This window comes from Etheostoma spectabile, unplaced genomic scaffold (assembly GCF_008692095.1).
Source record: "Etheostoma spectabile isolate EspeVRDwgs_2016 unplaced genomic scaffold, UIUC_Espe_1.0 scaffold00018894, whole genome shotgun sequence".
In the NCBI taxonomy this organism is placed as follows: Eukaryota; Metazoa; Chordata; class Actinopteri; order Perciformes; family Percidae; genus Etheostoma; species Etheostoma spectabile.
In genome coordinates, this window is record NW_022604549.1 from 26,645 (window position 1) to 53,329 (window position 26,685).

The 26,685-nt window shown below is 41.0% G+C and overlaps 1 protein-coding gene and 7 non-coding genes across 8 annotated transcripts; 7 read left to right on the forward strand and 1 right to left on the reverse strand.

The window, feature by feature from the left end:
- Nucleotides 1-4,419: 4,419 nt before the first annotated feature.
- On the forward strand, nucleotides 4,420-4,501 carry trnas-uga (transfer RNA serine (anticodon UGA)). Its single transcript has one exon. It is a non-coding gene; the product is annotated as a tRNA-Ser (tRNA).
- A 637-nt stretch (nucleotides 4,502-5,138) lies between these two features.
- Nucleotides 5,139-5,210, forward strand: trnap-ugg (transfer RNA proline (anticodon UGG)). The gene has a single exon. It is a non-coding gene; the product is annotated as a tRNA-Pro (tRNA).
- A 2,852-nt stretch (nucleotides 5,211-8,062) lies between these two features.
- trnae-uuc (transfer RNA glutamic acid (anticodon UUC)) lies at nucleotides 8,063-8,134 on the forward strand. The gene has a single exon. It is a non-coding gene; the product is annotated as a tRNA-Glu (tRNA).
- Nucleotides 8,135-12,290: 4,156 nt separating this feature from the next.
- On the reverse strand, nucleotides 12,291-12,362 carry trnad-guc (transfer RNA aspartic acid (anticodon GUC)). The gene has a single exon. It is a non-coding gene; the product is annotated as a tRNA-Asp (tRNA).
- Nucleotides 12,363-16,473: 4,111 nt separating this feature from the next.
- Nucleotides 16,474-17,818, forward strand: LOC116683103 (uncharacterized). The gene is made up of 3 exons (XM_032509820.1): nucleotides 16,474-17,200; nucleotides 17,291-17,555; nucleotides 17,640-17,818. Exons 1-3 carry the CDS (start codon nucleotides 16,919-16,921, stop codon nucleotides 17,816-17,818), a joined length of 726 nt encoding a protein of 241 aa, XP_032365711.1. The 5' UTR covers nucleotides 16,474-16,918.
- Nucleotides 17,819-21,846: 4,028 nt separating this feature from the next.
- Nucleotides 21,847-21,919, forward strand: trnak-uuu (transfer RNA lysine (anticodon UUU)). Its single transcript has one exon. It is a non-coding gene; the product is annotated as a tRNA-Lys (tRNA).
- A 1,513-nt stretch (nucleotides 21,920-23,432) lies between these two features.
- On the forward strand, nucleotides 23,433-23,505 carry trnar-ccu (transfer RNA arginine (anticodon CCU)). The gene has a single exon. It is a non-coding gene; the product is annotated as a tRNA-Arg (tRNA).
- Nucleotides 23,506-26,383: 2,878 nt separating this feature from the next.
- trnas-aga (transfer RNA serine (anticodon AGA)) lies at nucleotides 26,384-26,465 on the forward strand. The gene has a single exon. It is a non-coding gene; the product is annotated as a tRNA-Ser (tRNA).
- The last annotated feature ends 220 nt before the right edge of the window (nucleotides 26,466-26,685 follow it).

Here is a 26,685-nt window from a genome sequence, read left to right on the forward strand (position 1 = left end):
GGAAGGAAGCTATGCTCACAACTATATCACCATTGCTGAACAATATAACATTCACTGCAAATCTAACAACACATCTGGTTATTGAGACTCAAACATAAATGCTCAGAGAAGCATCGGTGGCTTCCAGTGCCTATGAGGTATTACAAGATTGTCCACGAAGGAACATCTGCCATTTGTTATAAAGGGATGTGTGACCACCATTAAATTATGTGTTGTTTGCGTTGTGTGAAGGTACGGCGCAACCGCAGGGGAACGTTACAGTTGGTTGGTTCTCTTAACGTTTAGGGAACGTTATAACCAGGAGGAAACGTTCCCTAAACGTTAGTTTTTGGTTTGGTTCAAACTAACCTTTAGAGAACCAAAAACTAACGTTCCCTAACGTTCTCTAAACGTTCTGTGTTAGTGGCGTACTTATCGCTGTCAAAAGGTATGGTGTTATGTTTGACAATGATACTCAATACGGAAACATGACAATGCATAATATTTTTTTTTATTCTTCAAGTTTGTCTTTTTGTCGTTAATGGCCACAAGTGAACAGTTCCTTTCTGCCTTTGACCAACATATTTCGGGTTGTTTTACCAGCCCCTGATTAAGCACAGCAGAGCAGAGTGGCGCAGCGGGAGCGTGCTGGGCCCATAACCCAGAGGTCGATGGATCGAAACCATCCTCTGCTAATTGCCATGCTTCATATCAGCACTAAATATGTCTGTTGACATTTAACAAAGCATCTGTTGCTGCTAGTGTCTGAAGTGAAATGTCTCTGCCGGCTGAAGAGTAAACTTAATAGTTTGTAAAGTTCATTTCATCCATAAAAGTAGAAACTACAGTGCTCATACCTGCTGTAACACCCATTAAAACTGATGCATAAAACAATAAATACATTACACTACAGTTAATAAATACTGTAAATAGAAACATGTATGTTTAAAGTGCTTGTTGTGCTGTCTACCAGTCAGATTACCACAGGAGGTAATATTGTTTGCAGCTCTTTTAAAGACTCTACCATAATACCTGCTGGAGATGCCAGGTCCTCATACATGTAAAGCATGAGCTCTACCACTGAGCTACATCTCCTGAAGATTTTCAGTTTTTTTACTTTTTTCTGAGATAGACTTAGACTTATCTTTATTAATCCTTTTGGGAAGACTCCCGCAAGGAAATTGAAATATCACTGAATAAAAGAAGAAACCTGGGTAAAACGTGTAATGTTAATGTGTATAGGGCTTCAAATCTGTAAATGCAACTGCGGTGGCTGAAATCAAACCTGGGCAAAATGCTTGCACTGCCATGACATAATTCATAGTCAAAAAGTAACAAACCTGTTGCCTTTCTGCCGGACAATACAACGTTTACTGCAAATCTTGTAACACAGACTGAAAATAAATGCTAAGAAATACATTGCTGGAGACGGGTGGCTTCCAGTAGTTATGAGATAACACAGTAATGTTATTGAAGGCACACCTGCAGTTTGGTATATGAGTCATTGATGAATCAATGGTTTGCTACCACCCTTAAAGAGTGCCTTTTGTTGTCTCAGTCTCAGAAATAACTACAGAATCAGTGTTCAACCACCTGTCATTTTCTTTTCACCATCAGTTGTGTTTTTTTGTTTTTTAACACACCTGCCCCACGTGAGAGTTGAACCCACAACCCTTATGAGACTGACGCGCTGCCTACTGTGCCAACAAAGCTATGAAAGCATCAACAATGGTTAGGAAGATTTCTGAAATACTAACAATTTGGTCTTTAATCTCAATAAAAACAATGTAGGTGGAAACCTAGTATGTACTCACACAAAGGCTAAGATCGACCCTAGATGCTTTGTCATGACCTCAGGAAAAGGCCAGGACAAAAGACCGTGTGCAAAGGTTGAAGGAAATGCGAGAATATGACCACAACAAAAGAAATGATAATTCAATGATGGTGATAGTCAGTTTAGTCAGTGGTGAATGTATATGCATGGATGAGTGTGAGGTATGGTGTCAGCGATTTATGCTGGACAGTGTAAAACTAACAAAGATGAGCGGGAGAGGTGCTGGACTGAGAGACCTCTAGGGCAATCACAGATGCACAACCAATAATAAAAACACTACTGAGGGAATGCGTTCAGAAAATGAAGAACATTGTTCAGAAAGCTTAATGAAGCTTCATTTGACCATAACTATTAACCACCTGAACCTGGTAAAAGGTATGAGGTACTCATGCATAGCTAGCTAGTGATTTATCTACTGTAAACTCTGTCTCCCCCACTTCTTTTTTTTATCCTTGTTACGTCTCGCCAAGAAATATTATGCTTTTGGGTCATCCGTCCATCTCTACATTCAAAATTCTTTATTAATCCCCAAAGGGAAAATCTGGAAAGAGTGATCCTTCGAGCCAGATATGAACCAGCGATCTAAGGATTTCAGCTTTATGCATCTACAGTCCTCCACTCTACCAACTGAGCTATCGAAGGGAGATAATATATACACTTGCACATCCCATTCTTGTGAATGTGATAACACAGGACCTCCTGGAGGGAATTTCTTCAGATTTTGCAAACACTATCACATGAACTCGCAGATCAATTGACGAGTATCCCACCCAGAAAACAGATTTTCAGAGGCTGGAATGAGCCTGGAACGTTCATTCAGATGATGAGGGAAAAAGCAAGTCAAGAACAGGTTTTAAAGGACTTGCCACAGACAGTGAACACAGCAGTAGATATGTCTACTGTGTACAAACACATGGTAACTTTACATCTGTTGACAAAGAAGATGCTCACAAATCTCTGTACTTGCCATTAAGTTCCTTGCTCACATTCATGCTCTCTTAAATACAAAGAATTGCTAAGTTCTTTATTCCCAATATTATGTCTCAGACATTTGTTCCAGATTAAAACATTAGCTGTCAGAAGTGGGATTTCAGACCACGCCTCCATTGGAGACTGCGACCTGAACGCAGCGCCTTGGACCGCTCGGCCATCCTGACTGATACAACAGACATCCAGTAGGACCTGTCTCAAAAATTATAATAACGTAAATTAAACATGTCATGATCTAGTAGGTTCTCAGTCATCCATGTCATAGTTAACAAGGGAAGGTTTCTCAACTGTCAGCCCTAATATATGGGCGTTCATGGAGACATGGAAGAAAGTCACCAGGTTGGCAATGTGCTTGACAATGGCAATACATTGCGCGGGATGTGAAGTCAATGTGCAATACAGGCCAAATCCTATGGTGGGAATCAAGATCCACCAATGTCTCTGTCCACAATGTCCACCTGAATCCAGAAATGTCCCTGCCACATGGGAAATAGACTGACAATTGGGTCAACATTGTGCAATTATCTTCAAAATTTCCAACTGAGTCCACAGATATACCTGCCAGGTGGGAAATAAACTGATAACTGTCTTCATGGTCTAAACGTGTCAAATATTGCCGTACAATGTCCACATTGAGTCCAGATGTGTCCGTTTTGGTTCCTGATCAATGCTTTATCCCAAAAGTGCACAACTAGGCCAAGGGCAACTGGACTTGGTAAAAGGTCCTCTACAGAAGTTTTGTCTCTCATCCAAGAGACTTCTTTAGTTGTTTTTTTACACAGAAAGGGTTGGACACAGTGTCCACTCCCCCACCCATATCTGACAGTTGAAAGCTGTGGGGAAAGGGGGGTTCCAAAGCTAATAGATCATTCAACAAGCAGTTCTGGATGCACTATACTGGCCCATTCAGGATGAGCACTGTATACTCTGACTGCAGCAACACAAGTTCAAATTTCAATGATAGCTTATTTTTATGGTGATTACGAGACTGAATGCAAAGTGTGTATCCCCCATGCAACTCAAAGCCAATCACTTCCAGTCAATACTGTCAAATTTGGAGCTCCTTCAAGTTACATTAACAACCAGGTGACTACTCAACATGCCCCCACCAACACAAGCTTACTTTAAACTAGATGTGGAAAGTTGAATGTTTTCACCAGTGCTGTGGCTTAAAACTAGGTTCCAACGAGATTTGAACTCAGATCACTGGATTCAGAGTCCAGAGTGCTAACCATTACACCATGGAACCTTCAATAGAGTTTGCTAGGCAGTTTCTTTCATTATATCCACATGTGTGATATTAAAGGCACACAACAATCACAACAATTAAAATATCACGCCCCAATATATTCTCGGTTTTGAGTCCTCGCCCCTACTATTTTCGACATGGCCAGACGTAATCCGGCTAAGAAGCAGCACTTTTCAGAGGTGGAGATTGAAACCCTAACATCTCAGTTTAATAATTTGCAGTAAAGTATACACCTACATATAAAGTGTACCCATATTTAAATAAACACACGGTAACAAAGTTTATGCAGTGTTTTTTAATTTTACTTGTGTTTTTTTCGTGAGTCAGTGTAAATATTAGTGCAAATCAGTATTACACTGCTTTCCAGGTTGTTGTGGCCGAGTGGTTAAGGCGATGGACTTGAAATCCATTGGGGTCTCCCCTTGCAGGTTCGAATCCTGCTAACAACGAGAGGCGCTCTTTAATTGTGGTGACACATCCCTTTGTAACAAATGGCAGATGTGTACTCAATTTGCACTTTTTATCTGTTATACATAACAACCTGGATGACTTGCAATTGCGTTTCTCGTGCACATTCATGTCCTCTTGAATACAAAGAACTGATATGTTCTTTATTCCCAATATCATGTCTTAGATGTTAGTTCCAAATGAAAACAATTTTTGTCAAAAGTGGGATTTGAACCCAAAATGAAGACCATTGTTCAGAAAGCTTAATGAAGCTTCATTTGACCATAACTATTAACCACCTGAACCTGGTAAAAGATATGAGGTACTCCTGCATAGCTAGCCAGAGATTTACCTCCTGTAGATGGTGGTCGGCGTTCCAATGAGGCTCGAAAATTTGCAGATGGTGATTCAGAGGAGATGTAACAGTTTAAAGTGTAAAGTAACTTAATCTTCTAAATTGTCCACCAAATTCATCACGATTTTACTATCACTTTTTACTGACAAAATCAAGTCTGTATTTTGGTAAAAAATTTGGTATCAAATGTTTCCTGTTGTCAAATGAGATCGGAAAGCTGAACCGGGCCGTGGAGCCATGAAAGCATCCCATGACAGTCTACTAGACTTAAGTGGTTTTTAAGTGGCTCGTTGGTCTAGTGGCATGATTCTTGCTTTGGGTGTGAGAGGTCCCGGGTTCAACTCCCAGACGAGCCCTGATGGCAGGAGCTGTTACAACCCTAATCTGTAATTTAAAATCCAGTTTATTGTTAATTTAACACAGATAAGGAGCAAGCAATGTGTTGGCAATTTTTCACATCCTGCTTCAACGGCACGCAATAGAAAAAACTGGGAAAAAATGTGAGGAACAAACCGGACTCTCCTTGTTCGTTGGTCTAGGTTTATGATTCTGCGAAAGGGTCTGGATGAGACTACTTTGCATAGAAGTGGAGGTATGGATTGAATAATCTGGTTTATTTATTGAGTGTGATGGACGAGAGAGTGTCACCTATTTGGCATATTCATCACAATATTACTATTACTTTTTACTGGCAAAATCAAGTCTGGTGTTTTGGTAAAAATATTTTGTATCAAATGTTTCCTGTTGTCAAATGATATCGGGAAACTGAATCGGGCAGTGGAGCCATGAAAAGACCCCATGCCAATCTACCTGACCATAGCCTTTCAAGTCAGTGACAAATCCAAGCTGCATTTCCTTTTTAAGCTGCTTTCCTTTCTACCAAAATTCAAGTTCCAATTTTGGCTAAAGTAGTCTGTCGTCCAATAGATGGTGGAAACTAGGCTTATCTGCTGTCACTTTTGACTGCAAAAATCAAGTTCTAATGTTGGTAAAATGTTTTGCTTCAAAAGTAGTCTTTCATCCAATATAATCAGAAAGCTCAATCTGGCAGTGTTGCCATAAAAACACCACATGCCAAACAAACTACTTAACAATTGCCTTTCGAGTCACTGACTGATCACATGTACTTGATGGAAAATTGCTGATAAGATGTTTTTAAGTGGCTCGTCGGTCTAGTGGCATGATTCTCGCTTTGGGTGTGAGAGGTCCCGGGTTCAACTCCCGGGTGATCCCTGATGGCAGGAGCTATTACGATCCTAATCTGTAATTTAAAATCCAGTTTATCGTTAATTTAACACAGATTAGGAGCAAGCAATGTGTTGGCAATTTTTCATATCCTGCTTCGACTGCACGCAATAGAAAAAACTGGGTAAAAATGTGAGGAACAAACGAGCAGGACAGAACTCTCCTTGTTCGTTGGTCTAGGTTTATGATTCTCGTTTAGGGTGCGATAGGGTCTGGATGAGACTACTTTGCATAGAAGTGGAGGTATAGATTGAATAATCTGGTTTATTTATTGAGTGTGATGGACGAGAGAGTGTCACCTATTTGGCAAATTCATCACAATATTACTATTACTTTTTATTGGCAAAATCAAGTCTGTGTTTTGGTAATAATATTTTTTATCAAATGTTTCCTGTTGGCAAATGATATTGGGAAACTGACTCAAGCTGCATTTCCTTTTTACGAATATGAATGTTAACCTGTAGTTCTGGAATGTTAAGTTGCAGTTCTGGAACAATAGGTTGAAGTTGTAGAATTTTAAGAGTTGCGGTCCTAAACTGTTAATTACAGTTCTAAAATGGTACATTGTAGTTCTAGAATGTTAAGCTGCAGTTCTAGAACAATAGGTTGAACTTTTAGAATTTAAACATGCATTGTCACCAGACTTTAGTTTGATCTGAGGAACAGGAGGTCAGCACAAGCCATTATTGTAGAATGCAGGCACATTTTAGTCTGGTAAATTACAGGGATTTTTACACTGGCATGGACCTGCTAATCTTGCGTTGACAGACGATCTAACTCTCTAAAACATCACCGCCCAACATGGGGCTCGAACCCACGACCCTGAGATTAAGCGTCTCATGCTCTACCGACTGAGCTAGCTAGGCACTTCTTAACCCTTTTGTTGTTCTTCGGGTCCTGGGGACCCGTGCAGTTTTACCCATAGTGTTGTCCTCCGAGTCCCCGGGACCCGTGGCGTTGTACTTTGGGTTCCAGGGAGCCGTAGCATTGTCCTTTGGGTCCCGAGGACCCTTGATGTGGTCCTTTGGGTCACCGGGACCCATGACATTGTCGTTTGGGTCCTGGGGACCCTTGATGTTCCTTTTCGGGTCCCAGGGACCCTTGACATTGTCCTTCGGGTCCATAGGACCCGTGGCATTGGCCTTGCGAGTTCCAAGGACCTGTGGCATTGTCCTTCGGGTCCCGGGGACCCTTTACGTTGTCCTTCGGGTCCATAGGACCCTTGACTTTGTCCCTCGGGTCCATAGGACCCTTTACATTGTCCTTCGGGTCCATAGGACCCTTGACGTTGTCCTTCGGGTCCATAGGACCCGTGGCATTGGCCTTGCGGGTCCCAAGGACCCGTGGCATTGTCCTTCGGGTCCAGGGGACCCATGACGTTGTCCTTCGGGTTCCAGGGACCCTTGGCATTAGCGTTATGGGTCCTTGGGACCCGTGGCATTGTCCTTCGGGTCCTTGGGACCCGTGGCATTGTCCTTCGGGTCCCGCGCACCCTTGACACACTTGAGATAGACCTTTTAGTTAAAGAGGAACGTCCTTTTAGTTTAGATCCTTTAGTTTCCAGCCAGACCAGAGTGGTGATTGTAGGAACAGTGGAAAGATGAACCAAGATGGCTTTTCATATATATATTTTCTTTTTCTATTGACTATAGTTGTGTTTGTTATTAACAGAAATCAACCTGTCAACATTTCTGTTCATCATAAAGTTCCAATGTTAAGTTTTTTACTGCCAGTTCAAAATGGAGCTGAACACGGAGGAGGATTCCTCCCTAACGGCCGCTCTGCTCTGCTCCGTGCCTCCGCTGTCCGGTAATAGTTAAAGCAGATAAAAACCTAAAGAACACTTAAAAGCTTCAAGATAAAACTTACTTAAGAAGCTTCTTCATTCAGGTTCAAGAGAAGGTCTGTTTACAGCCAGACCATTAATTGATTCATGAAATCCCTGTTATTAATACAAAGTCAGTCCCATATGGTCTAGCGGTTAGGATTCCTGGTTTTCACCTAGGTGGCCCGGGTTCAACTCCCGGTATGGGAATCTCTCTCATCTAGCCGATGAAGGTCTGTAGCAAAAGCTGTAATATGTAGGTATTTAGCTGTTGAAGGTCTGAGAAAGATCTGTACAATGTCCAACATTGGTCCTGTAATAAATCAGAGCTGTGGTGACATTCGTATCCCTCTGTTAGACTTTGCTGTAATTTCTACAGTTACTTACCACAAAATGCCCAGTAAAATACCATAATTTTCTTTACCAGTTCATTACTGTAATAAACATTGCATTATGGGTATTACCATTTAATTTACAGTGATTTACTGAATTTTTTGAATTAGCGGTAGTCTGCTGTAAAACAACAGCAGTAGTGCTACTGTAGTTGAATAAGACAGACTTAAATAGACCTAAATTGTTAGTTCATGTTATAAAAGCATAGAAATGAAATGGAAAAATAAAATATCTCTATAAAATTAAATTATGTCATTTTATAGAGATATTTTACATTTTATTTATTATGGTTTTAGCTTTTAGCAGTGAAGGTAATTTAAAAATGTGACATGCTTTTCAGCAGTGTAAATAACTTATTGAAAGTTGTAGAGACAAACAAGAAAGGGATTACGGATATAAATGCTTGACCGCCATATTTGACCTCTGACCTCACGACTTCTAAAGAATAGCGGGTAGATACTTCAAAGGTGTTGAAAGAAGTAGCGGCTCGAGACATCAAAGGAGGACCGGTTTGGTCCGCGCGCACCAGAGTCCGGTCACACACACACTACTCAGAGAGAGCTGGAGCAGCGTTAAGGTAAGATCAATCTTTGCTAATTTTGTGACATTAAAATCTCTGCTGATAAGCCTTCGCAAGCGGCGACGTTAGCTTACCGACCTGCGTCATAGCTAGGCTAGAGCAAGCTGTTAACTAGCTTCCCCCCCGAAGGAAAACTTAGTCTTGCTCCACACTAACATTTCCCCCGTGGTTAGGATTAGCTAGCTATATTACGACGTTCGGTAAAGCTAACACAACTCGGTTTACATGCGCTGTTAGGGACATCTTTTTACTTCACTGTCCCACCATTGCCTGAAATACAATGTAACCCATATTCTGGAAGTTTAAGGTCGGTTGCTGCTAGCTTTTGAGCTAGCTGTTGCTGCATTTTGGCTAACATTACCTTTGGTTGATGCTAATGTTATGTTCCCGATTCTGTTGGTTGGTTTGTCAGTGTTTTAGAATGATTAATCAAAACTTATTACAGCTATATTATAGGCCTATCATAGGATAAGCGGTTATGTTAGTGGAGTTAAAGTTAACAATAAACCGTTACCTTTACATTTGCCCATCTAGATAACATTAAGCTCTGTCTTTTTAAAAAAAAAACACCCATTCTACATGTCGGGTGAGAGGAAAAGCGTCTTTAGTTAACGTTAATGTGGTGGATGGAAAGGGAAAAAAAAGAAACTTTTTTTTAGCTAAAAAAGACGTGTGGTAAATTTAATTAAATGTTACCCACATTTAGCTCTAGTTTTGGTGGAAAATTCAGTGTCTCCAGCATTTATGGAGAGCAGTTTTATGTCTTACCTAAAGAGTGTGTAACTCAAAGAATATGGTGTTAGGAGTTGAGTCTATAGCTACCATGGTTTATGGGCGAAAGGAAAAGTAAAATTTTAAAATGTATTTTCCCATCCTCTTAAACCTTTTTTTTTTAATTTGACAGATTGTTTTAACAAATTATTTAAGGACTCTTTTTAATGACATAGTGATTAACTTTAAATACATCACATAACATTTTGTGTTATTCTAACAATATAAGAGTTACCTACATTATACTGGTTACCTGCATACTAAAGCATGCTCTGAATTTTTTTTTCTTGTTGTAATTGTGTTAATAACCTAATGCATGCACTGTTAAATATACATTTTCATCGTTACAAATGTAGAACAACAACCAGTGACTAGAACTACTGAGAGAGACGGGAGGAAGAAGAAAGCTGGAAGAAGGTCTGACCCCATGACCCACACTCCTGTGGGTCATGGGGTCAGACTTACTGGCAATGTATTGCCAGTAAGTTACACAAGTTGTACAAATATACAATAAAAACTCTAACAGTGTTCAGACAAACATCACTGACTTTCTTTCTTGTAAAAAACACAACTTCCTGGACTTTCTTTACAATATAGTCTATAATTGTCCCTTGCTTCCAAATTCCCATTTTTCATGGGCTGAATCTCAACTATCACTGACTCTGCAGAGAGAGCCAATTAGAGCTGATCAGCAACAGCTGTGCTACCTGCATGATGGGTTTTTAACCTGGCATGTAGCACAGGAACCAGTTTCTCTTGGTGATTGGAGCGATGGCAGCTGTTTGGGTCTTTGTTGTTTGTGTGCTGACTGTTTGGATTAACAAAGGTTGTTACATTTCTTCTGTTATGATGCTTGTATTCAAATATGTAGTGGAGTGTAGCAAATGTAAAAGTAGGGTAAATTACTGAAATGAAATTTAGCTGGAACAAGTTCATGATATGTGGCGTCAAACAGCAGAAACATTTGATTAACAGCAGTTGCATTGTCCTTAGGCTTGAGTTTGCCAGTTGGCGGAGCAAATGAAAGACATGATGATGAGCTGCAGAGGAGAATGATTAGAGGTAAGGACATTAGTGACAGAATATTTCAAGAGCTACTTACGGACACTAACTGAATTTATTTTGTACTACAGACATGTCTCCAAATGATATCTCCATGAAGAGGGCCTTTGCACTTCAGTCAATGGAGTCCAAGTTGATCCAAGCCGCTAAAGAAGGTGAGCAGGTTCTATGAAACCATATTGGGAAAATGTTGCAATTGTATTTCCAGCAGAGGTTCTTTGTGGCACAATGCAGTAATTTAAGGTTTAGTTGTCTGGCTTTTGGATTGGGGATTCCAACCCATGTTTGATTTAAGCTATTTTGAACATACAATGTGGGTATAAAGCTGGCTTCTCAAATTATTCAGACATTTATATAGTCATTGTTGGAGCTAAATCCTGCTCCATCTCAGGGTTCATACAATTAGTAGTCAAAATCTAAGGTGTGGATGTGTGAATCCATTTTATTACAAAGGATATCCTAGAGACAAATACAGAGTCAACCTAGCCCGGCTCTTCCCCAAATTTGTCTGACTCTCTGCTCCTGGACCCCCTGGTCTTATTCACAAAGGGTGGGGTCTCCAGGTCACAGTGAGGTGATGTGTTTGTGTGCTTAATCGTTATCTTTTCAATTGGAATGTGACTTAAAGTTTATGACCCTCAGTTCAGTGGACTGTAAAGAGGGACTGGAACCAGATTCAGGACGTGTCTCTCTAACATCATCAATTCAACTTCTGATGCATTTGTAGAGCTGGGTTATAACAAAATATACCAGAACATCTTATATTATTGCAAAACATCTTAATGTAACAAACAACAAACTATGTACTTATGACAACAAACTTAATGCATGACCAACATGTCTTCATTTATGCTGAAATAATGCCTCTACCTTTCAGCTTAAATGTATAATGCAAATCACACACAATGTTTAAGCACATATAACATTTTAAATTCCAACACTTCGGATCCAAACTACTCTGGCAGATGTAGTAGTGTTGATGTAGCCTTGGGAAATAATTAGCAGCTGGTAGATAGATCTCCCCATCGGGAAATAAAACCCCAGTCTTCTGTGTGAGAGGCGGAGGCGACCATCCAAAGTTTCAGTAGTGTGGTTTTTGTGTTGGAACAAGTTGCACTGTTTGAAATAAGCTTTTGAGATACAACGTCTTCACTTGGGACAGCAATTGACTCCCAACCCGATGGGAGAAATCCTGAGCTTTGAGATTTGGAGGAGCTGACTTTGATTCCAAATGCTTGACACTGGACTTCAATCTGCCCCAGTGGGCGCTGTAGATCACTGTTTGATGAAGAAAAAGAACAAAATAATCTGGAAAGAGCAGAAAAGGAATTATAAGGTGCCCAGACTTGACGCTCTCCCACCTTCTGCTGCGCCTTGTGAGGTGCTGTTCAAGTCCAGGAGTTGTGCTCTTTCCATCGCTTGAAAATATTCCCATTTCGGATCAGGAGATCTCCTCCCATGCTGAACACAGCTTGAGCCAAGGCCCACTTCCCGGAGTATACCACGCGTTCGCCGGGACTTCCTCGAGGCCTTGTAGCATTTGTTAGCTGGTAGAAAAGTCTCCCCGTCGGGGAATCGAACCCCGATCTTCCGCGTGACAGGCGGAGATACTGTCCATTATACCAACGAGGAATGCCCAAGCTTAATATTTGGCACATCAGGAAATAGGTGGCGCTATTCCAACATTTAGGCCACAGTCAATGCATGTAGAAATATTTGTTTACTACATATTTGCTGTCATTCAAATACATGACAAAGCATCTGTGACTGAATCTAGTTTAAAATCTCTATTTTGTAGCATTTTGAACATTTGCAGTAAAATAAAAATGGTGCCTTTTCCCACAAATATTCCAAATAAATTTGTTTTGTCAGTTTCCGTAGTGGAGATCACGTTTGCCTAACATGCAAAAGGTCCCCTGTTCGAAACAGGGCGGAAACACATTTCTTTATTTGTATTGACTTTGCACAATCAAACTCTGCGAAGTTAAACTCTCCATAACTTTCACGGAAAAATCTCCCTGACGTGAAATCGTGGCCAGGCCTACCGAAGTTTCCCCAGTGCAGTAGTCATCACATTCAGAGATACAGGAATATCCTGTCTAAAATTGATGCAGAAAACTAGTCCACGCATTTGTTACTGCTAAGCTGGATTACTCCAATTCTTATCAGGCTGCTTAAAAGAGTCATAAAGATTCTTCAGCTGATCCAGAATGCTGCCGCACGTGTTCTGATAGGAACCAGGAAAAGAGATCACATCTCTCCGGGTTTAGCTTCTCTGCATTAACTTCCTGTAAAATCCAGAATGGAATTTAAAATCTTTCTTCTCACCTAAAAAGCTCTTCATGTTCAAGCACCATCTTGTCTTAAAGAGCTCATTGTACCTTATTAGGCAAGGCAAGGCAGCTTTATTTGTATAGCACATTTCAGCAACAGGGCAATTCAAGGTGCTTTACACAAAATCATTAAAACAGATAAAACACAAGTACAAACAGTTAAAAGTCATAAGCATTAAAAATCAGTAAGACACATGAATAGACAGTTGAAACAAAATAGAAACATTAGGACACATAAAACACAAGAATAAAAGTTACAGTGCAGCATAAGAAAGAAATGAGCATTAATTTAACGAAAGGCAGCATCAAAAAGGAAGGTCTTCAGCCTTGATTTAAAAGAACAGAGTAGCAGCGGACCTGCAGGTTTCTGGGAGTTCATTCCAGATATGAGGAGCATAGAAACTGAAAGCTGCTTCACCCTGTTTAGTTCTGACTCTGGGGACAGAAAGTAGACCTGTCCCAGATGACCTGAGAGGTCAGGGGGGTGTCATAGTGTAGTAGCAGATCAGAAATGTATTTTGGACCTAAACCGTTAAGGGATTTATAAACTAGCAAGAGCACTTTGAAATCAATTCTTTGAGACACAGGAAGCCAGTGTAAAGACTTCAGAACTGGAGTGATGTGATCCAGTCTCTTGGTCTTAGTGAGGACTCGAGCAGCAGCGTTCTGAATCAGCTGCAGCTGTCTGATTGATTTTTTTAGGGAGACCTGTAAAGACCCCGTTACAGTAGTCAAGTCTACTGAAGATGAAAGCATGGACCAGTTTTTCCAAGTCCTGTTGACACATAAGTCCTTTAACCCTTGATATGTTCTTAAGGTGATAGTAGGCTGACTTTGTAATTGTCTTAATGTGGCTGTTAAAATTCAGGTCTGAGTCATGACTACACCAAGATTTCTGGCTTTGTCTGTTGTTTTTAACATTGTTGTTTGAAGCTGAGCGCAGACTTTTAATCGTTCCTCTTTTGCTCCAAAAACAACCACCTCAGTTTTTCCTTCATTTAATTTCAGAAAGTTCTGGCACATCCAGTCGTTAATTTGTTTGATGCAGTTAGTCAGTTTTTGTATTTGACTATAGTCCCCTGGCAATAAGGTAATGTAAATTTGTGTGTCGTCCGCATAACTATGGTAACTTATTTAGTTTTTCTCCATAATCTGAGCCAGTGGAAGCATGTAGATGTTAAACAGAAGAGGCCCCAGAATGGAGCCTTGCGGGACTCCGCACGTCATATTTGTACGCTCAGATGCATAATTACCTATTGACACAAAGTAATCCCTATTCTTTAGGTAGGATTCAAACCAGTTTAGTACTAAGCCAGAAAGTCCTACCCAGTTTTCCAATCGGTCTAGTAATATGTCATGGTCGACCGTGTCAAATGCAGCACTGAGATCAAGTAATACTAAGATTGAAATTTTGCCATTATCTGTGTTAAGGTGGATGTCATTAAAGACTTTGACAAGAGCCGTTTCAGTGCTGTGGTGTGGTCGGAAACCCGACTGAAAGGTATCAAAACTGTTGCTTAGTGACAAGAAATGGTTGAGTTGTTGAAAGACTACTTTTTCAATGATTTTACTTAAAAACGGAAGGTTTGATATTGGCCTATAGTTGCTCATTAGTGACTTGTCTAGGTTGTTCTTTTTTAAGAGTGGCTTGATTACTGCAGTTTTCAGGGCCTGTGGAAAGATACCTGAAAGAAGAGATGTGTTCACAATCTGTAGATGATCAGAAGTCAAACAATTGGAAACATTTTTGAAAAGTCCCGTTGGTAGAATATCAAGGCAACAGGTCGAGGTTTTCAGATGTTGAATAATGTCCTCCAGGTTTGTATGGTTGATCGTGTGAAATTCTGTCATATTGGAACTAGTTTTGCTTGAACACTGTGACAACACATATCCTGAACTTGATATGGAGGCACTGACTGTTTGTCTAATCTTCTAAATTTTGTCTTTGAAGAAGGATGCAAAGTCATTGCAGGCCTTGGTAGATAAAAGTTCAGATACTACTGGTACTGGAGGGTTTGTTAACCTATAAACAGTAGCAAACAAAGCACGTGAATTATTATTGTTTCTAGAGATAATATCAGAGAAGAAGGACCTTCTTGCATTCCTCAGTTCCAAATTATAAATGCGAAGTCTCTCTTTATAGGTGTTATAATGGACCAGGAGATTTGTTTTTCGCCACCTTCGTTCAGCTTTCCTACACTCTCTCTTTTTTTCTGTTCTCACCAGTAGGACATTTCTCCGTGGAGATCTTTTCTTACCAGAGACAACTTTGACCTTAGTGGGAGCAATGGCATCAATAACATTTGTAATTTTACAGTTGAAATTATCTACAAGCTCAGTGACTGAGAGCCCAGAGAGGGCGGGTGTGGAGGAGTAAAGCTGAATAAATGTTTCACTGGTGTTTTCAGTGATATACCGTTTTCTGATTATCTTTGTTTGGACACTTTTGGGCACAGAGATAGTGCCGTTAAAGAAAACACAGGAATGATCAGAGAGAGCAACGTCAGTCACCACAACCTTGGAAATGTTCAGACCCTTTGAGACAATCAAGTCCAGAGTGTGTCCCTTATTGTGAGTGGGCTCTGTCACATGCTGAGTCAGTCCATAGTTCTCAAAAACACAACACAGTTCTTTGGTCCCCCTGTCCTGGGGGTTGTCAACATGAATGTTAAAATCACCCGCAATGATTACACAGTCAAAGTTAATACAGTTTATAGACAGCAGTTCAGTGAAGTCATCAATGAAGGTTGCACAATATTTAGGTGGCCTGTAGATATTTAGAAACATTGCTTGAAAGTGTATTTCTGTGCAGAAAACTGTACTGAAGTGGTGTTGATTTTTTTTAGACGTTTATACTTGTGTTATCTGTGTTAAATGGTGGGGTCAATGCCCAGCTGTTTAATTTCTGTGTGTGGAGTAATTATGTGTCTGTGTGTGTGTGTGTGTGTGTGTGTGTGTGTGTTGATCTTCTGCCCGTGGTGACTCCACATTTGCATATCAATGACTTGAGCAGACAGTTGAGACGCAGAGTTTCAAAGTGAGATTCAGTCAGAGGTGTGATTTAACTTCAGCCTTGATGCTGCAAAGGTTAAAAAAAACTTTTTTTTCACTTTTATCTTTTTCAATATTTGTCCAGTTGTAGGAGATTGTAAAGCTGCTCTAATGTTAACCACTGTTTCTTAGGCATCTACAAGATCTTGATGTCAAAAGTAGGCTTTAAAAGGTGCCACAGTGAAAAATAAAGTTTTTCAGATTTTTTTTTTTTTTTAGTTTGTGTATATATAAGTGGAATAGTGTCAATCTGGTCAAATTTTTACCACCTAATCTTAAAGCAGTCTTAATTTTTTTCACCAAATACGTATCATTAAGATTTAACTTATGGATGTTTCCGTCTTCCCTTCACAGATGACTCTAACAAAAAAACCTATTTACGGCCCTCTGTGCCAAAAAATGTTCTTTGCCTTGCAAAATCACTTGAGGCGGACGCATGGCGTCGCCAATGCCCAAGAAAGGAGCATTCTGCTCAAACTGGCTGCAGAGCGAGTGAACATTCGAGAGGAAGCTTTCCCCTTAGTCGGGTGCTCATACAAGAGCACCCGGGTGCTCATACAAGAGCACCCGACTGGATAAACATATTTTGGGAGGTAGCCATAGTGAGCTCACCAAAAATGAGGCTGAAGCCCAGCTCGCAGAGGTCCGGAGGAGGAAGGCCATTAGGCAGCTGGCGGCACTCCGGGCGTCCCAGCCAAGGTGGGTGCTGCACATTCTCTGTCAAATCCTTTCAGTGTCTATGATCAAGTTCTTTATAAATGGAATGTATCATCCACGTAATGTCATTGCATCTTTAGCATTCTCATGGTGTCAACTTTGGACATTGACGTTGGAGACGGCGGCGATGAGGACGTCGACAGGGAAGAGGCTCCTGTCCCAGAGGAAGAGGTGGAGGACACCGGCTGCCCCAACCCTGACTGCCAGGAGCGGCTGTCCTCCATTTTACAAGACCACAAGATCCTAAGGAGGAGGGAGAAGGTGCTTAGACAAAAGCTTGCACTACTTGAAAAAGAGCTGGCCTCCTGCAGGAGTGTCTGCCGCCAGCAGGCCAAGAGGCTCAGCCGCCTCCCCGGCTCTTTCAAACAGGTGAGTGCTGCTGACTGGAAGGCAAGAAATAAAGTACAGAAGTGCTGTTAAAACAATGACTCTCCCTTTATTTGCGCTTGTCTACCAAAGTCTAAGAGAAGCCGGAGGGAGCGGGCGGAGGAGGAAAGGGACGCCGATGTTGCCAGCGAGGGGCAAACGGCTGCTGCTGTGGAGGAGGCTGCTGCTGTGGAGGACGATACTGCTGTGGAGGAGGCTGGCGGCGAGGAGGTGGCTGATAGCAAGGAGCCAACAACCTCCACTGCCGCAGGCCGCCCGGTTCCTGGCAAACGGCAGCTGTTTAGGGGACAGGGACGGACATCGGGAGCATGCAACCTCTTCTTCCCTAAGTCCATTGGTAAGATTAAAAATACAATATGTGTGTGTGTAGTACTTGAACTCCACATCAATGTTACTCACAATGTTCCTGATATGTTCACAGACGACTACCTGGTGGAGTACAGGCGGCACCACGCTGGGGCCTGCCCGACCTTAAAGCAAGTAGAAAACGCCCTTTCAAAAGTCATCCGGGTGAAGACCTTCATCTATTACCTATGCCAGGGGAAGACGGAGCTCTACACCTGGAGGTTTTTGTATGACATAAAGGGCATCAGAGAGTAAGCGTGTCTTGTTTAAGTCATAGTTAACAAGGGAAGGTTTCTCAACTGTCAGCCCAAATATTTGGGCGTTCATGGAGACATGGAAGAAAGTCACCAGGGTGGCAATGTGCTTGACAATGGCAATACATTGCACGGGATGTGAAGGGAATGTGCAATACAGACCAAATCCAAATTTATAGCTCTTGTTGTAAAACAAGAAGAATCTAAAGTCCTCTGGAGAATGCAGGCGTTGATCCCGCTACCTCTCACATGCTAAGCAAGCGCTCTACCATTTGAGCTAATTCCCCTTTTCAAAAAAAGCCATAGTATGTCAAAAATTCATAAAAAGTCATAAAAAGTTATAGTATAGTATGTCGAAAATCCGTAAAAATTCATAAAAAGTCATAGTATAGTCTGTCAAAAATTCATAAAAATTCATAGTATAGTATGTTAAAAAAATTCCTAGCATAGTATGTTGAAAGAAATCATAGTATAGGATGTCGAAATATTCATAAAAAGTTATAGTATAATATGTCAAAAATTCATGGAAGTCATAGTATAGTATGACAAAATATTCCTAAAATGCCATAAAAAGTCATAGTATAGCATGTCTAAATATTCATAAAAATTCGTAGTGTAGTATGTCATAAAAAGTCCAAATTTGTAGTTCTCGTTATAAAACAAGAAGAATCTAAAGTCCTCTGGAGAATGCAGGCATTGATCCCGCTACCTCTCGCATGCTAAGCAAGCGCTCTACCATTTGAGCTAATTACCCTTTTCAAAAAAAGTCGTATGTTGAAAAAAGTCATAGTATAGTATGTAAAAAAAATTCATAAAAGTTATAGTATAGTATGACAAAAAATCATGACAGTCATAGTTTAGTATGACAAAAAATTAATAAAAGTTATACCCTGATCTGTAATTTATGTAAGTTTTATCTTGAAGCTTTTGAGTGTTCTTTAGGTTTTTATCTGCTTTAACTATTACCGGTAATGGCTCTTTACAGTGAATATGCAAAAGAAGATGTTCACAAGTTTAGACCAGGTAAATGGAAAATGCTCAGCCCATATTCAAAAACACCGAAACGTACTCACTTAATACCACACCATACCAACTTTATTTGTTAAGCACTTTACAACAACCAGAGTTGACCAAAGTGCTGTACAGAAAATAAACAAACAGATTTATAATTAATAACCATACAATTTAAAAACACACAAAGTAGCAAATAAGAACAAGTAAATGAAGTCGACATCTTACTATGTGTCAAAAGCCAAAGAGAAAAGATGGGTTTTAAGAAGGGTTTTAAAAACAGATAAAGAAGAGGCCTGTTTTACATGCAAAGGCAGATCATTCCATAGTTTAGGGGCAGACACAGCAAAGGCACGGTCCCCTCTGAGCTTACGCTTAGTTTTAGGCACAGTCAGGAGCAGCTGATCATCTGACCTGAGAGCGCGGACGGGTTTATAAGAGTGTAGAAGCTCAGAGAGGTATGGCGGGGAAAGACCATTTAGTGATTTAAAAGCAAATAACAGAATTTTAAAATGGATCCTAAATTGAATAGGAAGCCAGTGTAGTGAAGCTAAAATAGAGGAGATGTGCTCATGTTTACGTGTGCCCGTTAAAAGACGTGCTGCTGCATTTTGTATCATCTGGAGACGGGTGATGGAGGACCCACTAACCCCCACATATAGTGAATTACAGTAGTCCAGCCGTGTAGTTATAAAGGCATGGATTGCAGTGGATTGCAGTTTCAAAATGTTGCCTTGACAAAATTGGCTTTATTTTGGCCAGTTGCCTGAAATGAAAGAAGCTTGATTTGACAACAGCTTTGATTTGATTGTCAAATTTAAGCTCAGGGTCCACTTTAACAATGGCCAACCTGCAGCCATCTTGATAGCACCCAAATCTCTGTGCTGATCTCCCTGCTTGGATGGCAAGTCATCTGGTGGATTTTTCCCATCAAGAGGAAGAGATGTTTTATTGTACTCACCAGCAATAAAGTTTATTTGTCCACAAATTGCAATAGGTTATCAACGTTTTCAGCGAAAAAGAATACCACAGCTCAAGTCGCTGATAAGGCAACAGCTTGATTCTGGGATATGTATGAAGTGCTCGCTAACGTCATCTGTCATGCAGGTTTGCAGGATGTTCTCAGTCTGCTAGTGGCCATGATGAGTTGGGACTTTGAGCTTTTTAACCGTTTTGGTCAATTTAGCCAATTTTCAACCAGTTTGTGCAATAACATTTGGTGTTCTCAGGCATTGTGCAAAATATGGTCTACCCTCCTGCTGTCCAGAAGACCGTGATCATGGCAACAGCTTAATGGTCTTCATTTACTTAAACTTCAATCTGTAGTTCAGGAGATTGTTTTTTCCACAGCCAGTAGCTTTAGAAGCCTGGGTAGCTCAGTCGGTAGAGCATCATTCTTTTAATCTGAGAGTCCAGGGTTCAAGTCCCTGTTCAGGTGTAGAGTTGACGTTCTTGAACACTTCAGATACTGCCATATTGTTTGTGTTCCATCCATAAGTCTTTAAAAAGAATTGTGGCTGTTTTTCAAGCAGGTTTGCATCATAACAATGTTGATGGTAAGTCTGAATGTACAATAGGCAACCTACGTCCATCTTGCTAGCACCCAATCTCTGTACTCATCTCCCTGCTTGGATAGAAGGTCATCTGGTGCATTTTTCCTGTCACGAGGGCTAAGTGTTGTGGTCTGGTGCATTCCCCAACCTGTGTCGTGTCTTCCCTTTCTTCTGTGTGTCTTGTCTGTCTTGCCGTGAGGGCGTTCCAGGGGATCTAGAGGAGTGGCTTTCCATCTACGTTCCGTCATCCACTCAGCTGTTCCTCATCACTCATCACCCATTGCAATACATAAACCCGGGCTGACCGCCTCTTCAACGCCAGATCATTAGGCCTACATGCACTATTGTGGTAACTGGGCTCCTAGTCATTTGCGCCTGTGTTGTTGTTTGTTGTTGTATTCTAGTACTAACTCTGCCTCTCCTTAGATCCATCCGTTGTCCCTCCGAGCTGCCTTCCTCCCTCACGCCGACCAGCCACCTGTCTACACCAGTGTTCGAACCCCTCCGCACTCATTAAACTACCTGAACCTTATCCTGTCTGCGTGCCTTTTGTATCTCTATGGTTCTGGGTCTTACTAACCGTAACACTAAGAGTATAGAAGCGGAACAAGAGGGAGAGTTGTTTTTTTGCACCCACCAGCAATAAAGTTTACTTGTCTGAAGCTGTGTTGTTTGAATAAGGTTATCAATGTTTTGAGTGAAAAAGAATACCACAGCTCAAGTCCTCGGTAAGGCGACAGCTTTATTGTGAGATATGTATGAAGTGCTGATCGCCATGCTTGGATAGCAAGTCATCTGGTGGATTTTTCCTTCCATGGCAACAGTTAATCTTCTTCATTTACTTGAACCTCAATTTGTAGTTCAGGAGATTGTTTTTTTCCACAGACCTCTGTTTTCAATGTTGGTGGTACGTCTAAATGAACAATGGCCAACCTACATCCATCTCGCTAGCATCCAAATCTCTGTGCTGATCTCCCTGCTTGGATGGCAAGTCATCTGGTGGATTTTTCCCGTCAAGAGGAAGCTGATCAAGAGGGAGAGTTGTTTTATTGTACCCACTAGCAATAAAGTTTATTTGTCTGTAGCCATAAAATTGCATTATGGCTATCAACGTTTTGAGCGAAGAAGAATACCACAGCTCAAGTCCCTGATAAGGCAACAGCTTGATTCTGGGATATGTATGAAGTGCTCGCCATCATCATCTGTCCTGCAGGTTTACTTGATGTTCACAATCTGCTAGTGGCCATGATGAGTTGTGACTTTGAGCTTTTTAACCATTTTGGCCAATTTAGCCAATTTTCAACCAGTTTGTGCAATAACATTTGGTGTTCTCAGGCATTGTGCAAATTATGGTCTACTCTCCTGCTGTCCAGAAGACCGTGATCATGGCAACAGCTTAATGGTCTTCATTTACTTTAATTTGTAGTTCAGCAGATTGTTTTTTCCACAGTCAATAGCTTTAGAAGCCTGGGTAGCTCAGTTGGTAGAGCATCAGACTTTTAATCTGAGGGTCCAGGGTTCAAGTCCCTGTTCAGGTGTAGAGTTGCACATTCTGCTAGATGAGTTGTCCATTTGACATGCCTGAACACTTCAGACACTGCCATAACATTTGTGTTCCATGCACAAGTCTTTAAACAGAATTGTCGCTGTTTTTCAAGCAGGTTTGTATCATAACAATGTTGCTGGTAAGTCTAAATGAACAATGGGCAACCTACATCCATCTTGCTAGCACCCAAATCTCTGTACTCATCTCCCTGCTTGGATAGTATGTCTAAGGACATAACACATATGTTCTATAACCCTTTTCATTGGGTTGCTACCACTCTTAAATAATTCCTTTCATTGTATCAATCTCAGAAATAACCAAAGTGACAAATTCCATTCATGTTCTAGTACCAGTGTTCAACCACCTGAATGTCACTGTTTCCGCATTAGTTGTGTTTTTCTTGTTTTTAAAACATCTGCCCCGTGTGAGGGTTGAACTCACGACCTTCAGATTATGAGACTGGCGCGCTGCCTACTGTGCCAACGAGGCCTTGAAAGCCATTGCAATGGTTGGGAAAATTTCAGAAAAACTAACAATTTGGTCTTTAATCTCAATAAAAACAATGTTTCTGGAAACCTATGTACTCACACAAAGGCTAAAATTGACCCTAGATGCTTTGTCATGACCCCATGAAAAGGCCAGGACAAAAGACCGTGTGCAAAGGTTGAAGGAAATGCGAGAATATGACCGCAACAAAAGAAATGATAATTCAATGATGGTGGTAGTCAGTTTAGTCAGTGGTGAATGTATATGCATGGATGAGTGTGAGGTATGGTGTCAGCGATTTATGCTGGACAGTGTAAAACTAACAAAGATGAGGGGGAGAGGCGCTGGACTGAGAGACCTCTAGGGCAATCACAGATGCACAACCAATAATAAAACACTACTGAGTGAATGTGTTCAGAAAATGAAGAACATTGTTCAGAAAGCTTAATGAAGCTTCATATGACCATAGCTATTAACCACCTGAACCTGGTAAAAGGTATGAGGTAGTCCTGCATAGCTAGCCAGAGATTTACCTCCTGTAGATGGTGGTCGGCATGCCAACGAGGCTTGGAAATTTGCAGTTGGTGATTCAGAGGAGATGTAACAGTTTTAAGTGTAAAGTAACTTAATTTTCTAAATTGTCCACCTACAGTGCCAACGAGACCTCTACTCTAATATTACCGGGTACGCAATAGCTATTCAACTTTAGAAGGTATTGTTGATCTCAGAAACAACGATAGACAGCACCATCTTATCACAACGCCCATGTATGTGTTTCTTCAAAGTTTGCAAAAACATTCACATGAACTCGCAAATCAATTGATGAGATTTTGGAGGTCAAAGGTTCAATGTCAAGGTGACTGTGTCCTCATGTCTGTCCATCCAATTCTTGTGAATGCAATATCCCTGAACGCCTAGAGGGAAGCACTTCAAAATCTAGAGGTCAAGGTTACTGTTTCATTATGTCTCCAGAACTGTATATGTATTTCTCCTGAACTGTTGAGTTTGGGTGACGTAAAGCCCCAGTGGCCTAATGGATAAGTCACTGGCCTCCTAAGCCAGGGATTGTGGGTTCAAGTCCCATCTGGGGAGGTTTTCAGCAGAGTGGCGCAGCGGAGGTGTGCTGGGCCCACAACCTTGAGGTTGATAGTTCAAAATCCTCCTCTGCTACCTCTGTTTTGCTGGTGACACAATGGTAGACTCTCTGAAAGGGAGATGAATCAAGAGATTATGATTTCCATGGTGAAACGAATCATGTTATAACTGCTGGAAAAGTTGTTGACAGACTGTCTTTCCAGTGATGTGATTGGTAAGTGGTTGGGCTGTATACAGGTTTTAATCATATCCATCGGTTGCATGGACGGGACATCAATACCCTGGTTCTACCGCCTGATCGCTGTCTTGTCTTTGTCATTCAACGACTATTTGGGCTCACACCTAAACGCACCCGAAGCATCTCAGCCGAAAATCACACTGCACCTCAAAAGTGCTCTCAAGCACTCCCAGCTGTGCTTTTGCAGAAGAGTGCTTGTTTCTTTTAGCTTAGAAAAAGGCTTTAGCTTGACAAGGTAAACAAATTGATCCATAGTGCTACTCATTAGTGTGTCCACTTCAGTTATGTATTGAAGCACATCCTTAGAGCTAATGGCCCTCATTTATTAACCTAACGTACGACAGGCTTCACGTGAGATTCATGAAACGTTCGTATCACACCAATCAGAGCGTAAGAATGATCGTACATTGATAAATGCAGCAGCTGGAAACGATCATAATTAAAATTATCACACCCCATTATATTCTCGGTTTTGAGGCATCGCCGCTACTATTTACGACATGGACAGACGTAATCCGGCTAAGAAGAGGCATTTTTCAGAGGTGGCGATTGCAAACCTGACATCTCAGGTGCTCTGGTGCAGCCAGCTACCACCAGGACCAGGAGCAGCCGGCTACCACCAGGCCCAGGAGAATATGCCACCTAAGAAAAATGCAATCCTACCCGATGAGGTTGAGGAGATAAAGAAATCTCTGGACTTCTTGTCGGCGGAGATTTCAACAGAAGAAAAATCATAGATCTGATGAGTAAAATACAAACGCTAAACGGGCAAAACGTGGAGAAGATTGCTTTTCTGAAACTTGAGTTGCTGACCTCGAGCATGCAATGTGATTATCAGCGGCCTGAGAACCAAACAACGGAACCATGCCAGAGTGGCCGCAGACGCTGGATACACCACTGCTAGGCTGAGGGAAGCTCTCGAGGAGGAGAAGGAGACGCTGGAACAACAGGTGATTTGCTTTTGGACAGCAAAGGCATTTATGTTGATAGCAGGGACATTGAGGATTGTCATACTCTTCCGAGCAAAAACAAACGGCCACTCCATTGGTAATAATCCGGTTCACCAACAGAAAGAAAAAGTCCGCACTTCTCAGACAAGGAAGGAAATTAAAAGGCATCCAAGTTTACATCAACAAACACCTCACCAAGAAAAATGCTGATATTGCCAAGAAAGCACTCATACTCAGAAAACAAAACAAGATCCAGGCAACATGGGCAAGAAATTGTAAAATATACATCAAACTTCACGGGTTGACGCCTGAGGCAGCAAAAGAGATTGAAGTGATTCTCATCAGGGACATCACCGAGCTGGATAAGTTTGAAGAAGGAATGAATCAAGAGCAACATAGGCCTACATAAGGTAACTGCATACAAACTGAATTGGACGTATCAAACACAATGATCATGGCAAACTTGGACAGAAACTTCTCTGTTACATATAATCAACTGAACTTTCAAACTTTCAAATACACAGAACATAAACCACAAGACATTGAAAACAACATTGACCAAGATAATAATTTCTACAGTAGTTCTCACTGCCAGTGTGAATATTACACAGTTAAACCTGTAAGCTTACTGTAAACTAGATGTGGAAAGTTGAAAGGTTGATCTTTTTTACCTGTGGTGTGGCTTAAAAACCAGGTTCCATCGAGATTTGAACTCAGATCGCTGGATTCAGAGTCCAGAGTGCTAACCATTACACCATGGAACCTTTAAAAGTGTTGCAAGGGTTTGTTAACTAAAATGGACTAGTCCATACACACAATATATACATACTCTAAACAGAACAATACAGAGGCCGTCAGAGATGGCAAAAGTACTCACTGCCCGTGCTCAAGTAGAAGAAGAGATAATTGTGTTAACAAATACTCTGGTAAAAGTAGAAGTACTGATTTAACTTCTTTACTCAAGTAAAAGTACCAAAGTACAGGCTTAGCAATATAATTAAAATATAAAAGTAAAAGTAGCCTTATGAATGACAAAGCTACCTGGGCCAGACAGATGTTACTAGAGAGCACACTGAGAAACTACAGTGGACATGGAGAAAAGACTCTTTATTCTTTATTCTTTATATGCCATTGCCTACATTTTAAATGGCCGTCTACCAATAGGCCTGAAACATATATAAACATATAGCCTATTTATATTGACAGAGACTGGGACTCCAGGTTAATAAGATTCTGACCGAGTAGCAAGATATGAATTCAAGTGTGATTTTGTGAGAAGTCTGTGTATGTTCCAATTTAATTAGATTAAATTTCGTAATGGTAACTCCAGGGAAATTATTTGAAATTTAGTGAGGACTAGATTAGAACTGGATTTAAAGCTGATTCTGGTTTCCAACTTCGGCCCAGGTGTCTGTTAAAACACAGACGGAGACAACTCTCTGTTACTGCTTTATTACAATCAATCATCAGTATAAACATGGGGGGCAGCTCTGCTATGAATTGTGTGTGGTAATAAAAGAAATAAACAACATTGTAATGGCTACCATACACAATGTATAGGAATCTTACAGTGAGGAAAATAAGTATTTGAACACCCTGCTATTTTGCAAGTGCAGCTTAGGCATTATATGGTGTGTTGAGGTGCTACATGAACATTTCAGCAAACAGTCATAGCTCAGCTTATCATGTTGTTGTGGCCGAGTGGTTAAGGCGATGGACTAGAAATCCATTGGGGTCTCCCCGCGCAGGTTTGAATCCTGCCGACAACGAGCAGTGTTTTTTAAGAGTGGTACCAAACCAATGACACATCAGAGTATACCAAATCGCAGATGTGCTTTCATAAACAATATTGTCTTATCTCATAGGTACTGGAAGCAACCAGTCTCCACCAATGTATTTCTTATCAATCTGTCTTACAAGATTGCAGTGAACGTTGTATTGTCCAGCAGAAAGGCAACAGGTGTGTTACTTTTCAACTATGATTTATAC

Coding starts and splice junctions, on each gene's coding strand:
- LOC116683103 (XM_032509820.1), top strand. CDS start 16,919: ATGGTGTCAACTTTGGACATTGACGTTGGAGACGGCGGCGATGAGGAC. Junction 17,201..17,290: donor TCCCCGGCTCTTTCAAACAG/GTGAGTGCTGCT, acceptor TGTCTACCAAAG/TCTAAGAGAAGCCGGAGGGA. Junction 17,556..17,639: donor CTTCTTCCCTAAGTCCATTG/GTAAGATTAAAA, acceptor ATATGTTCACAG/ACGACTACCTGGTGGAGTAC.